At 40.3% G+C, this 14497-nt stretch overlaps 2 protein-coding genes across 2 annotated transcripts; both read left to right on the top strand.

The window, feature by feature from the left end:
* The first annotated feature begins 1125 nt into the window (after positions 1-1125).
* On the top strand, positions 1126-4312 carry LOC127374828 (cathepsin Z-like). Its single transcript, XM_051420462.1, has 6 exons — positions 1126-1292; positions 2059-2222; positions 3073-3252; positions 3332-3482; positions 3644-3806; positions 3966-4312. The coding sequence occupies exons 1-6, from the start codon at positions 1171-1173 to the stop codon at positions 4089-4091; spliced, it is 906 nt and encodes a 301-aa protein (XP_051276422.1). The 5' UTR covers positions 1126-1170; the 3' UTR covers positions 4092-4312.
* A 5159-nt stretch (positions 4313-9471) lies between these two features.
* Positions 9472-12186, top strand: nanos1 (nanos homolog 1). Its single transcript, XM_051420475.1, has one exon. The coding sequence runs from the start codon at positions 9868-9870 to the stop codon at positions 10543-10545; it is 678 nt and encodes a 225-aa protein (XP_051276435.1). The 5' UTR covers positions 9472-9867; the 3' UTR covers positions 10546-12186.
* The last annotated feature ends 2311 nt before the right edge of the window (positions 12187-14497 follow it).

Here is a 14497-nt window from a genome sequence, read left to right as displayed (position 1 = left end):
CTGATTGCAAATCTGGGATCTGGTTTCCTTTCTATATCTAAATATTAATAGTCTCCATTACACGAAAATTACTTTCATCTCCGACTCACAAGGAGGGATTAGATTTTAATCAACGCATTAAATATGACTTTCTATTCCTGCAGATGGGAGAGGATGGCAGGCAGTCAATTAGTATCATGCTCTGTTTGTGGTCTCAAAATGAAGCCTGATAAAGTCTTTGTTATCACAGAGGCTGCAAAAAGCATAAACAAAACGACAAAGTGACATGTGACTGAGGCAACATAATGATGAGCTTCTGTCAAGGATTAATGCATCAATATAACTTTAAAACAGGCTTCTGAAAAGACATCTTTTGAATGAATAGATTTATCCAAAAAAAAAAGGCATTCATGGAGTGTTTGTGTTCTCTTACTTATGCGACTAAAGATTTAAACTAGTAGCATATCTGAAGATTATTCATCAATCACAGTGACTTCAAATATCAACATCCATAGAATGATACTAAGTTGGAGTCAATCTGTTGTACTTTTGACTTCCACACAACACTGAACATCATCAAAAACAAAGTAACTGATGACACAGAAGCAGAAGAAACAAAATGAAACATAAAAAGTGCCATGTACAAGTGAATTTCTCTGTATCTGTAGCTTTCTTTATTTAGAGGCAGTTCAAAACCTTGCCTCAAACTATAAATTCTTCTCTTTATGAATGTTTTTTTTTGTTTGTTAATGCGGCTGTCTTTGTGTTGCACCTGTTTCCCACTATCTTGCCTCTTTCTGCATTTTAAAGTTACATCATGCTAAATAATTAAAACTTTAATCAAGAGATTAAATTGTTGAAAAGATTAACGATCCAATTCCTGAATAACATTTTATTTCTAATTAATTTATTTCACAACTTAAAACACTGAAACATAAAGTCACTGGAAACCTTTGTCTCTCAGGAAACGTGTGCTCTCCAGCTAATCTGACAGAATGTGTTCAGTCATTTTCTCCACTGCTACCCGCACTAAATCAGAGCAACTCCCAGGTGAGATCAATAAAGCCTGATTAGCTTGATGACACACAGCAGGTTTACTCTGTTTATGTTGGTCGGGCAGGTGGTCCTGTGGGGTATTTATGCCAAACCAAAGTGGCTTGTAGCTTGTTGTTTGAGGCTGTGGTCTTCAGCATGGCTCAGTTTTTCATTTTTATTTTTATGCTCATGACACTTGCAGTTTCAGCAAGGCACTTTTTTAGTGGGAGGCCAAGTTGTTACCAGTCAGTGCCCAGGAAACCCAATTTTGGGGTGAAGTGAGTTGCCTGCTCATGAATTTCATCTTTTGGCTCTTAATTTTTGTGTTTTTTTTTTTTTTACTGAGGTTTGGTGTGTAAAGGTAGCTTTCTCTGTATCTCTGAATAGTTTGGCTAGGTTTTATTGAATAACTTCTTAGATGCTTGGTCTGATGAAGATGAATCCCACCATTATGCTGCTGATGTAAATAGACTTAAGAGCTTTCTTGATGACATTTAAAACCATCATTGTCTTAATTCTTAAGACCGTTTTTGCCTTCAACTGTGCTTCACAAGCTCTGCACTGCCCTGAGCAAGCTGTAAATTAGTTTTTGGATTACAGATGATTGAGGTTAATTTTGCTATTGCCAGTGAAAATTCTAGGACTTAGACACAGAAGGTTTGCCCTTGAACAAAAGTAGTTTACGTATGGATTGAGTTCTTGGCTTCACTCATTCACAATGAAGTTTGCCTGGATCCTTGGTCACCAACAGCATTGACTAGTTTGTCTTGTGTGACTTTGATTACATTCATTCAGTAGTTAAGATTAATCTAAAATTTGGTTAATGTGCATACTTGACCAAATTCCTCAATCTCAGATTTGTGATGAGGATTGTAGTCTGACCTGGCTGTGTTTTTGCTTCTGCCTCATCATAGTAACCTTGCTGAGGTGTATTTGTGTTTCGGAAACTGACATTGAGGCAGCGTCACTGTCGACCTGCTGCACTTAAAATCTCATTGTGCCTGTAAAATGATTCGGAAGAACTAATTTCTTTTTCCTCCTCAGAACTGCACCTCGTCCACATGAAATTCTGAACCTTGCTAAACTACCAAAGTCCTGGGACTGGAGGAACGTAAATGGCATAAACTACGCCAGCACGACTCGTAACCAGCACATCCCTCAGTACTGTGGTTCCTGCTGGGCTCATGGCAGCACAAGTGCAATGGCAGGTTAGATTGATTTGTTTTAGCAACAGTTTCTGAATTGCCTTTAGTGGGTTTAACTAGCACAAAGTTCCTTGTTTTTAAATGGTATTAGAGTTTAAAACCTACAGCCACGTATCAGAATTGTGTTCCCCCTCTAGATAATCTACAGAACATGCTGGCAACACTTCATAGTACAGAGTAGCCCTAGATAAAACTTCTAACATGAGGTGTCTTGATTATTCAGGATTTGTTTCTGGAAAAGATGCTGCCTTTTTAACTTTTAAAGACAATTTACAAGCACCACTGAAATTCCTTTGATGTTAAAACTTCTAAAACTAAATTTAATAGTTACTATTGCTTGCAAAAGTCGTCTTTGCTTCCTGCCAACAGTTGGATGAGAAGATGGGACCTGTCATGTCAGATGGGAAGCTTGAGTTGGTAATCAATTGCCTTACCATAAAGACAAATTTATAAGGTTTTAAAAAAACTGGGCCTTGCTTCCTGTATTGCATACAGACAAGCAAGTGGTATCAAATTTGGGTAACTCTTTGCAAATTTATGTATTTAACAAATGTGGCACTATAAGGCTAGAATTTTATGCACGATTTGGGCAATAGTCTTGCATACAGAGAACCCATGGTTATGGTGCACCATCTCTATAATGTGTTGACTTTAATCTGAATTTGGAGCTTGCCCATTTGGACATGGCTTTGCTTGGAGGAAATCAAAATCTTTCCTCAATAGTATGCAAATTAAATCTTGTCAAGATAACAGATGGGAACCTTGGTAATATCAAATCATTTGAGACTTGAGCTGAGCTTTTCCAGAATAAATATTGCATTTGTGGGAACTTTCTCTTTGCTGCCTTGTGTAGATCGTATCAACATCAAGCGGAAAGGAGCGTGGCCATCTTCTTATATTTCTGTCCAACACGTGGTTGACTGCGCTGAGTCTGGCACCTGTCACGGAGGGGACCATGGAGGGGTGTGGGAGTATGCCCACAATCATGGCATCCCTGATGAAACCTGTAATAACTACCAGGCAATTGACCAGAGTAAGAACACTGCAGTAGTGTGCCCTTGGTTTGATCCATTCAGTTTTTATCCACAAACCTTAATGTTTTTTCCCCTCAGAATGCAAACAATTCAATGCATGTGGGACTTGTTCCACTTTTGGAAAGTGCAACACTGTGCAGAACTACACTTTATGGAAAGTAGGTGACTTTGGAGCCATTAGTGGACGGGAAGATATGATGGCAGAAATCTACACTGGCGGGCCAATCAGGTGTTTGTTTTTTTTTTTTTTTTTTTTTGTTGTTGCTGAATTAGAAATGACCTCAGTTTTTAGAATGTCTCTCGTATAATTTGAGGATGGCTAATCACTTCAAATGTTGTACCAGAAATGGCCATAAATGCTGAATGACAATTGAATCCCTCTTCCCTCAGCTGTGGAATCATGGCCACAGAGAAACTTGATGCATACACCGGGGGTCTGTACTCTGAGTATGTTGAGACTCCTGACATCAACCACATTGTGTCAGTAGCTGGCTGGGGAGTAGAAAATGGCACTGAATACTGGATTGTGCGTAACTCCTGGGGAGAGCCATGGGTGAGTCATCGCATAGTAACTCAATAGCTTCAGTCCTTGCATGGTTCAGTAGCTTTTAAACTTGGCATTTAAAAATTGGGATGTTGGAATGAATTGCAGTGGGTGCACTTGATTTATGATCCAAGTGACCTTGAGTGGGTTTTGTTTTTTTTCTCCTAGGGTGCGAGAGGCTGGCTGAGAATTGTGACAAGTGCCTACAAAGGAGGAAGTGGAAACAAGTACAATCTTGCTTTGGAGGAAGACTGCATGTATGGAGATATGATCGTACCTTCAACCTACCTGTAGACGTCAAGGACCATGTGTAATTCTCAACAGACAAGGGATTGATCCGGAGTCCACGATTGTCACATCTTGTATTGCTTTAATTGTAGTCTTGTCCTAATGAACAGATGGAAGCACTGACTCAGCTCGAAGTCATTTCTGACTGGGCCAAATTATTTAACTGGAAATGTCAGTCAGTAATTCAAGCCAGTGAAATAAATTGCTTGTGCAGCATTTAACTTTAACCAATGAATTTGTGCATCCTTTACTCTGACGGGGTAGTGGAAACTGAAATGGACAACTCTCTTCCCTTTTGCCAGTGTTGCCAAATGCTTGCTCCTTAAGGGGATTGTTGGGTGTCTGTAAATATTGGCCTACATCTGGACCTGCTCTATATGAAAAGTGCCCTTAACTTCTGTTATTTGGTGCTGTAAATTCAAACTTTTGGACAGCAATTTTCAGAACTACATAAAAATAGGCACTTCATGATTAAACTACAATGTGTAAAGTCAGTGCAGTACCCTTAATGGGAAGTTTTTATTTTTGAAGACTGAGGAACAAAAAGGAGGGCACTCAAAATGGCTGTAGTAAATGTGAAGTGATTTGAATTTAGGGTGTGGGGATCACATTTTTGGGGTGAACTATTCCTTAAGGCTTGGTACACCTGAGACCAGATGCCCCACAAACCTGCTTTTTTTTTTTTTTTTTTTTTTTAAGGTTGCTTCCCTATGCACACAGAAAGGCACTCTGCTTCTGGTATTTCCTAGAAAGTTGCTAAATTAACTTAAGATCTCCAGGGGAAATTTACAAATTTGCTCTGGAGATACTTCACTTACTACATACTGATTTCTCTTTCTGTAGTTCTGACACAAACCATGTAGCTTAATTTGCTTCTGCCTGGTGTGCATGTAGATTGATACAAGGTCAAGTTGTAAGGAGTGTAAACACAATTTTCCAGGCTTTAGAGTTGTACTCTGACAGCGATTGTTTTCTGAAACATAACATACAGCAGCCCACCTGTCATTACCTTGAGACTTCAGGTACCAGGATGACTAAACTGAGCTGGTCTCTAAAAAAGCAAATGACATTTGTTTGTTCTATATCTCTGAGCTTGATAAACAGACCCACCTCCATTATTGACTGACATGCTTTATTAGTTTCAATTCTGTCATGCTTCTGGAGTAACATTCAGTTTAATCACCAGTTATCTACAGTGGCACACACAACAGCATAATGCCATCCTCTGAGTTTATGTGCAATTACAAGAGCCCATTTTCTTGCTGTTCAGGTGGGGAACAAAAGAAAACTGAGCACTTAGATATTTGGTTCAGGGGACGCAACAATAATAAAAATGCATAAACACAAGCTGCCATGCTTTGCTGCTAATATGGAAATGCTTCCCATTAACTGCAGTTTCCAGTCAGCATCTCTGGGGAGAACAAAGGATAATCAAACCTTACGCAGCGCTGTTAACTTCAAGCCTCCGAACCAAGGCGAACCTTAAGCCTATAAAGCTGTGGTGTGTCCGAGTGGAGGCCCACTGCGAAAACAAATATTGAACATAATTCAGTTGCTCAGTATTATGCGATCAAGCCCCCACCCTGGAGCACTCTTTCACGTGAAATCAAATTTGTGCTCTGATTAAATTTCCTGCATGTTTTCTCATTTGCATAATCACAAACAGGGCTCTAATGGCTGTGAATGGAAACACATGGTAATCTTTGGGTCGGCAGCTTAAAAAAGAGCAGTGTGTGTGACCAAAAAAATGGTATGAAAACTGCAGGTTGCAAATGCCAGGAACCATTTTCATACGGAGTGATTCGGCATTCGTCTTCATTACAGCAATCGATATGGCAAAATAGATTTTTCAGCAATTCCTGCAAACCCATTATGTATTGTTTCGGTGATCAATATGTCACTCTGTAAACATAGAGATGGAGGGGCTGGTTATTACAGAGGCCTTTTGGTAAAACCGAATCTTGGATTATTATGTTAAATAGAGTTGGAGGGAGTATCCACATCTAAAGTATCTTTAAGCAAGGCATTGTAATGATTGATTTGTAGCAGCTGCCTCCAGCAGCAGTGTAGGAATATGCAGAAACCTTCCCTGTGTGTGTGCTTTGTGTAATCCTTCCCACTGCATTCGCCTCTCCAAGGCCACTGCTGAAACTTGCCTCATGAAATAAGCAGCAGAGAACAAAGGATAACCAGACAGCCACAGAACACATTTTGGTATTTCACAGAAAAATGTGTTTTCTGATTTAGCCTAGGAGGTTAAAGACATATCTCATGTTAATGAATCAAAACATGCCCAAATGATGCATTTCAATTATTACTAGCAGTGCAAACAGATGCAATAAGAGTGAAAAAAGGGATCAGATTTTTTCATGCATTCAACAGTAACATCAATCATTCATTTATCGTGTCAAATATGAATTGAGCAGACTTTTCACCCCACATGCCACAAATCTAGTCCTGTTTGCCAAAACTTAAGGCCTGGATCACAGCACAGAATGTGTTGACGATCCTAATCATAATGCATGAAGCAGATTAGCTCTTCAACATGATATAAATCACTCATTATCATACCCCTAACTTCAGCAAAAGGCATGTCTGAGCTGATTTGCATTGCATAATTCATCCAAAGCACAAACAGACAAAAAAAAATTTAGATGTAAGTCTAATATTGCTAATGAGCCCTTGCTGGAAATATGATTCGATCATTAAAAACAAAGTGTCTTCCTCAACCAGCAACCACTTTTCCTGATGATGTGTTTTTCCCTCTGTCAAGCAAAAAAAACAAAAAACACTTACACAACAATCACTTAGTCAGTGTGATTCCTAAATCGATTTACAGCCGTAGCCACCCCACTGATGTTATGCATCATTCCACTGCTAATCTCACTTCCTTGTCCAATATACTCATGCAACCTCGAGGCGGCCGCAGAATTAGCTTTACTTAATGGATGAGAATAAATCCCTCTTAGTCACAACAAAATTAAGGAATAATATGGCCATGAATATTTCAGTTACTCTGCAGCAACACAGGAATCTGCTCGCACAATCTGCCCTGGCTTGCAAAAAAAGAAATGGCGATCACATACATTATTAATGCTTCATCATAAAATTCATATTTTGCAGCAGCTGAATGGGGGCTCGGGAGTGAAAATCCAATGAGCAGTCAATACTATTTCAAACTAACTTGCTGAACACACAGAACAGAGAGAAATGGCCTCTGAAACATCGGAGCTCATTGGACTGTGCTTTTGTTCCGCTTTTATCACTCTGTCTCTGAAGGTAGTGCATTCTTATTAGATCCCTTAAAAATAGATGCAAGCCTTCCAAGTCAGTGAGTTCTTGCAGCCTCCCCCTGGAAGTTTTAATTAGAACACCAGTCACTCGTGTTATCGTTGTTTCAAGAGGGCAGCTTCCACATTCCTGAGCTGCCCACTTCATCATAGGATCTGAGGCCCGCAATGAGTGCCCTGTTTAGGACGGCTGCCTCATATCCCCTCTGGATTTTTACCTAGAGAATCACAATCCGGATCACTGTTGGAAAGCCGATGTGCTCAAATTTAAAAGGCAGGATTATGGTAGAGACATTTATTCTACATGTAAAGAGTCTTAACATGTCCTTTATAATGAAAACAATTGTTGCAAGAGCAGCAGGGTACATGCAGTGAGCTCTCCACTTATATAAAAAGAATAGAAATAGACAATAAGAACCCCAACACTCTTCATGTAAAGGACTTCTGGGTGATGAAAAACAGCCTGTCGGTCCAAGGCACTTTGGTGACTGTGAAAGGTTATTCTATGTTGTTGTTGATGTATCAGATGAGGAACTGACTTCATACCTCAAGGCACAACTCTGGGCTTTTAAGTAAAGGTATAGCTAAAGGCAGCAATCTATTTTTGTACCTGAGGAGCTTTACAAACTCTTGCAACAGTTGAGCAGCAATGAGGTAAAGCAAGCATTGCCTCTGAAGATACAAAATACCTAAATGGTAAAATCATTTGAAAGACTCATCTGCAATTTTCAAATTATGTCCTGATTATTCTGGATAATCCACAGTCTTTCCTCTTAACAGTGTTTTTGGGAATTACTTTTACCAAAGAAATAGTCCCTATGAAATCCTGACAGTGTGTTGTGTGAATTAACCATATTAATGTGGACATTAATGGAGAGAGAAGCCTGCCACTGTTATGATTTCTCAGTGCTATTAGTGCCACAAACTAATTCTGGCTAGATACCACTAGAGAAGTGAGAAAATATTGAGTAATTTGGGTGAACGGACTCTTTAACAACACCAAATAGCCCCACACATATGTCATTATATGATTGGCTGTCATGTAGCTTCACATTAGTTGCGCAGATGCCAGATGTTTATTATTCAAGTCTTAATTTCATTGAATAAATCTGTACAGTGTGCGCTCCTCTCTCCAAATGACCAAATGGCCTCGGTGGAATCACAGTATACTAATGACATCTGGCCAGTGGAACATCATGGGTGACTTTCATCTTCCAGCCAGTGGATCATTACTGTAGGTTTTGTTTGGCACTCTCATTCATTGAGAGGAGGATGGGAGGGAGGGGCGAAGAGGTCTTCTGGTTTAAAATGAACTGACCTGTAATTGCACTATGCTGCCCCCTGTTGAAGAACTGTTCTGCATGTTGTGTTTACATCATGACTGAGTGGACTGATGTGGTGTCTTGTCTGGATTTTATGACTGGATGTGACAACTAAACCTGAGTTTAATACGCTTAGATGCCCTTGTGGAGTAAATAGACAAATTCTGCAAATGTTTAAAACTGTAGGGTTTGGGTAGATAGTAGATTTACATTATCAATGTGTATTTCTCAGAGTATGCCTAACAGTATATAGGGTGATTCCATTGTCCTGTATTTAACCCATTTCAGCTAGTAGACCGTGCTGTCATAAAGACAAAAAACAAAACATAATTCTAAAAAATTGTAAAGAAAGTGTTATAATTAACGACACAGGATTACATAGATTAGTTATTTGAACGGAAAAACAGTCATTAGCATGTGCAGTAAATAGAGCCATAAACCTCTTCAGCATAAGGAAACATAGAAACGTGAGGGTTTGTCTCCTATTGATTCAATTCTAGCATAATAGGATGCATCAGCACAGATTATTCCTCCCAGGACAGTGATATGATGGCTGCTGTCTGGAACAAAGGCCCTCTGCTCTTGGCGCACAAGGGGTTAAGGTGTGTGAACGCCCGATTTGGCGTTGATGGTATTCAGCGCGCAATGCTATTGATTCAAGAAACATGCGGAATTGTGATGTTTTACTACCAAAGGGGAACAAAGAGCCCAGCTATCCTCCTCTAATTGATTGGTAGTCGCGCTGAAATACTGTTATTAACTACAGTGGGGCTATGTGCACGAAATTATTTCTCTGCTTTCCACTTGCCTTAATCATTAACTATTAACTACTTTTAAAATGAAAATACCCGAATCCCTGAACGCCAGAATGATGATTGATGTCGACAAAGCGCCTGCCCGCAAGAAAACAACTCCGTCTAAATGTGGCTTTGAAAAAAGGGAGCCTGCTTTCAACCTGATCAGAAACTTGGTTTTGAAGGGAGAGCGCCCCGCCCTCCTGGTCCTTATAACCAGAAAGCCTGTTTGCAGGACGCTCAAACATAACAGGAACACTGGAGACCACATCGCTGTGCATGAACCATTCCTGGAGACGAACTCTGGCTACAAAGACTTTACGGATTACACTGGTTGTTTCGCCTTTTGACCGCAAGCAAACGACCACAAGTTGCCATGGATTTTCTCAATCACAACTATTTGAATGCGCGCAGCCCTTATGACTATACTTTTAATTTCTGGAACGACTATCTCGGGCTGACGACGTTGGTTACGAAGAATAATAAGCTCAGCATGCCCCAGAACCCCAATTCCATCACCGAGTCCCTGAAAGCGACCCTGGGCTTGGACGATTCCCCGGCGTGTCCGTGCGTAATCGCGGGCGGTGTTGGAGAGAACGGGCACATGGACTGCTGCTGCCCGTCCGGGAGCCCCCCGCCGACCTCCATCCTGGACTTGAAGGAGCGTTTCTCTATACTAAGCCCCTTCCAGAACCAGCTCGGCGTCCAGCCGGAGCGAGAGGTGGGCTTTGGTGGGAGCTTCGCGGGATTCGATCTGTTCGGCATGGAGAGGAAGATGCGCAAACCCGCTTCCAGGAGCAAGCAGGAGCCCAAAATCTGCGTCTTCTGCCGAAATAACGGAGCCCCCGAGGAGGTGTACGGCTCTCACGTCCTGAAGACTCCGGACGGCAGGGTCGTGTGCCCGATTCTGAGGGCTTATACCTGCCCCCTTTGCAGTGCCAACGGGGACAATGCCCACACGATAAAATACTGTCCACTGTCAAAAGACCAACCATCCCAGCGACCATTAAAGGGAGGGAGGGCTGTGGGTGGTAAGAGGATGAAAATATTCTAAACAGACATGACTATAAAGTAAATTGAATTGCACTGAACAATTTCCACATGACTGTTTTGATTTAGCCTTTATCCCAGTTTCATAAACATATTGATTTTATCTTTTTTTCTCTCTAAGATCTCTTATATTTTTATAGTTCTTTTATCCACATAGAATAATTTTATGCTTTATACATTGGATTTATTTTTCTTGCTAGTATGTAGTCATTTGAGCGTGTGCATATAAATACATGTATCAATAATCACAAAGTGTGAATAAATTCTAAAGAAAAGTAGGCTATTTTGGTCATGTAAGGAAACACACTGACATTGGCAAAGGGGATGAATGTCATATTTCTACCAAGTATTTTTGTACGGTGAGCTAAGCTCGCTACGATTTTCTTTCTCGTCTTAGAAAACCAAAGTTATGTTTGCCATTAAAGAAGCTCAAGAATGTGTCAGTAATGAGTACGTTGTGTGCGTCTGACTGGAGGAGGAGGAACTCTTTGATCCCATCTGCCTGCCTAAAAAACTCCACAACATATTTTCCAACTTGCTCGAAAAGTTGACATTCAATCTGCGAGGCAGGAAGAAAAAAAAAAAAAAAAAAAAAAGACAATGTGGCCTCTGTTTAGAGCTCATATTCTCCAGGGAACATTATAATCAATTGTTGCCAAGCCAAACCTCTTCTCCTATGTGATGAGAACGTTATCTGACTTTACAAGCAGTCAGAAATGAGATATACTAGCCTACATTTTGTTATGTTTACATTCCCAAATAAGGGCGACACACTGGATTTCTTTTCTGTCAGGTCTCTCTCACACTCTCTATGGTGTTTTTTTTTTTCCTTTGGTTTGCCCTGACAGTGTATTCACCAGAGAGTCTCCTGTGCAGCTCTGCTCTGCCATATCAAGTGGAGTGAGTCCCATTTACCTTTCACTCCCAGTGTGGGGGTGAAAAAGAGCAAATGAATGTTAGTAAACAACAACACGTTATCCCGTTATTTCTTTTCTGAAGAATCCAAAAAATAGATGCAAAAATGTTGTGAATGTATGATTGAAAGTGTCATTTGCAGGACTGCACATTTCTGACAGTTTTGTTTACCAAAGGAATACAATTGCATTGAAGAAAGAAGAGAGATTTGCTGTATTGTATATAAAGTGATGTTTATTCAGTATTTTAACATTACAAGTGACTTCAGAGGGCGCTACCTCAACAGGATTTTGTACTTACATGTAAAATGTCAACAGCAGTTTATTGATATAGTGCTGCCATTTATAATAAGGGTTTTTGATAGTATTTTTGATCTTTGTATAACATAATTGTATTTTCATTTTGTCGCATTTAACATTATGGAAGTGAATTTCCAAGAAGCTATAAGCGTCGCTCACCAAAAGGTGATTGTCTGTAAATAATGATTATACCCATACTTTTTAAAGTTTAGTTGTTCAATGTTGCATTCTTGAGAGTGTGCGAGAGAGTGGATATTGAAAAAGGCTGACAAAATGTGCCACTTTTAACAGAGGTCTTTTTGATTAAATGAATAATAGCAAAAGAAAACACTGTTGAACTTTGTTATTTATATTTTACCACAATTTCCTGTATGCTGCTGTGCAGAATAACAACATATGAGTCCACTAGAGAAATAAAAACTTATCAAATGTTTGGATCTATGTGGTCATGTTCTTTGGTTGGTTTAATCAACATTTGGTTGAATTTATAAACCTTTTTTAAACAGAAAAGTTGTGTAAGAGTCTAAAATGTTTTACTGACTGATTTAGTGATTTGCAGATAGACTGATTAAATCAAGCAGGAAACTCGACTAAAATCCACCAGCTTCTCTTTAATTGGCCTTCTAACTGACTAGCTAACACAAACTCTGGGTTATTTCAGTGTTGAGCCCTCAATGCACACGACAACACATTTAACAGAGAAAAACGTCCCTTTAACCTTTGCTTTTGGACAAACTGCTGCTCTCGTATCTTAAAGATTTGTCTCTGCAGGACAAACACAGTGCCACGGTTGTTCGGGGTTGTTTAGGGAGGTCTGCCCACACAAGAATGTCTTGGCTTATGCTTCGCCATTCAAACGGATCATGTTTGCACTGAAGTGGATTGAATAGCTGGCCCTCCCGGCCTACTCCGCCTGCCATCTGTGGAATGGCTGCTGCAGACATATTAAGGGGCTCAAAAACAGGCAGGAAGCTTTGCTGCTGCTTCTCGCTTTTTTGGGAATAGTCATTTCTGTACACAGTTGTGCAGCTGTGAGTGCTTACTGCATCCACTTGGTTTCTTACAAATGTCCCAGCAATGAGGGAACAATAAATAGAGTAAAACCATGATGAGTTCATGAATGACTTTACTGTCTGCGGCCCGACTCACCAGCAAAGCAACCCCAGACACTCATAATTGCTGCTGATGCTGAGCATACAGTACAAAAACACATCAAGTAGACTATACATACATTAGCCTGAGGCATCCGGCTGGTGTCATCTGCACCTTGGTTGTTCCCCCCACCCTCCTCCCTGTTTCCCCCCCTCCTCTGTCTTCATGCATCTCTCCAGCTGAGGCTGCGGCATTAAAAATGGATGACTACTAAGTGCAACAGGGATTTATCTCTGCGAGAACAGCGGTGAAAAAGCCTGGCGGGCTAGCATTTCATGCAAACACAGTCAGCTAACAGGTCGTATTCCCTCTACGCCACAGCCTCCATTAGCCACTCTGCAGACAGGCCCAACATAATCTTATTTAGTTGCACCATTTATGAGATATATATCTTTCATGATCATATAATATGTCTTAGCTGGCTGTTTTTTTTGCAATACACAGTTTGTGTGCACAACAGATCTCTCTGCAGAACATGACGGGCAGAGCAATGTAAGGCAGGTTTGTTTCTAGACAAAGTTCTGTGCTTTAAGTTCTTTCACAAGAATGGGAGAGGAGTGAGGAAAATGTTTTAATTAAAGGCCAGTGTTATCGGTCAAGTGTTGAGTAGTTATCACAACAAGGCAACAGGATCCCCTCTGGTAGGTGATTAAGATTAAGCTAATGCTGTGCGGCATTGAGGATTCATTAATTCACACTGCTCGACATCATGGTGGCTACATAGAACATTTCCTGTAAAAAGCACTGTAGTTACAGTACAGTAGATCAATGGCACCCAACCTTTTTGTCTGATGCACCACTGGAGCCCAGTCAGGTACTCCTTCATCGTACCCCTTTGATAGATGGGAGATCTTCATGGTATTGCTGGATAATATTTCACTGCTGGGAAAACACGCTGGCTGTGGTTGATCCATGGCTGCACCTGTGAATTCATTCAAGATAAAGTCATTCAGTGTTGTCTATGTTTAGGCTTGCCCCCCCCTTTTTAGCTTCTGTCTGATTAGTTTTCAGGCTATATCACAAGATAGCTTTGGAGTTTGTAGGTTTTTTGTGACAGGAAAGTACACTAACAGCATCACAGCAGTTCTAAAGCCCATGTGTGTGATTATTACTAACACAAATATTTGGGTCTATATTTTTTCAACTTAGCTGAACCACCCCACAATCTTTCCTCGTATGGCTAAAATTGCAGAAGTACCCTGAGGAGTACAAGTGCCCCCTGGGAATCACTGGGGTAGATTACATGATGACTTTTTAGTATGAAGGCTTTCTTTTCTTGACCTTTTATTGACCACAGGTGCCACATTTTAGATTTAAGGGTAATTTCTCATGCTATGAAATGTGGCAGCAATCTTATGCCTTCTTATAGTACATTGCCATCCTAAATGACTAAATCAAACAACGGGTCGTTTCAAAAGGATCCCTCTTCTTCATCGACCCATATAACAATGTTATGATAATCTAGAGATCTGGACAGTTCATTTATTTCAGTTCACAGAACACATTTATAATAATGATGTAAAGCCCTTTTCACTGTAATCATAGCCTCTCTATTGGCTGCTAGGTTGGCTGCTGAAATATGTATGTTTT

This window comes from Dicentrarchus labrax, unplaced genomic scaffold (genome assembly GCF_905237075.1).
Source record: "Dicentrarchus labrax unplaced genomic scaffold, dlabrax2021, whole genome shotgun sequence".
NCBI classification, from domain to species: Eukaryota; Metazoa; Chordata; class Actinopteri; family Moronidae; genus Dicentrarchus; species Dicentrarchus labrax.
This window is presented reverse-complemented; position numbering and strand designations above follow the sequence as displayed.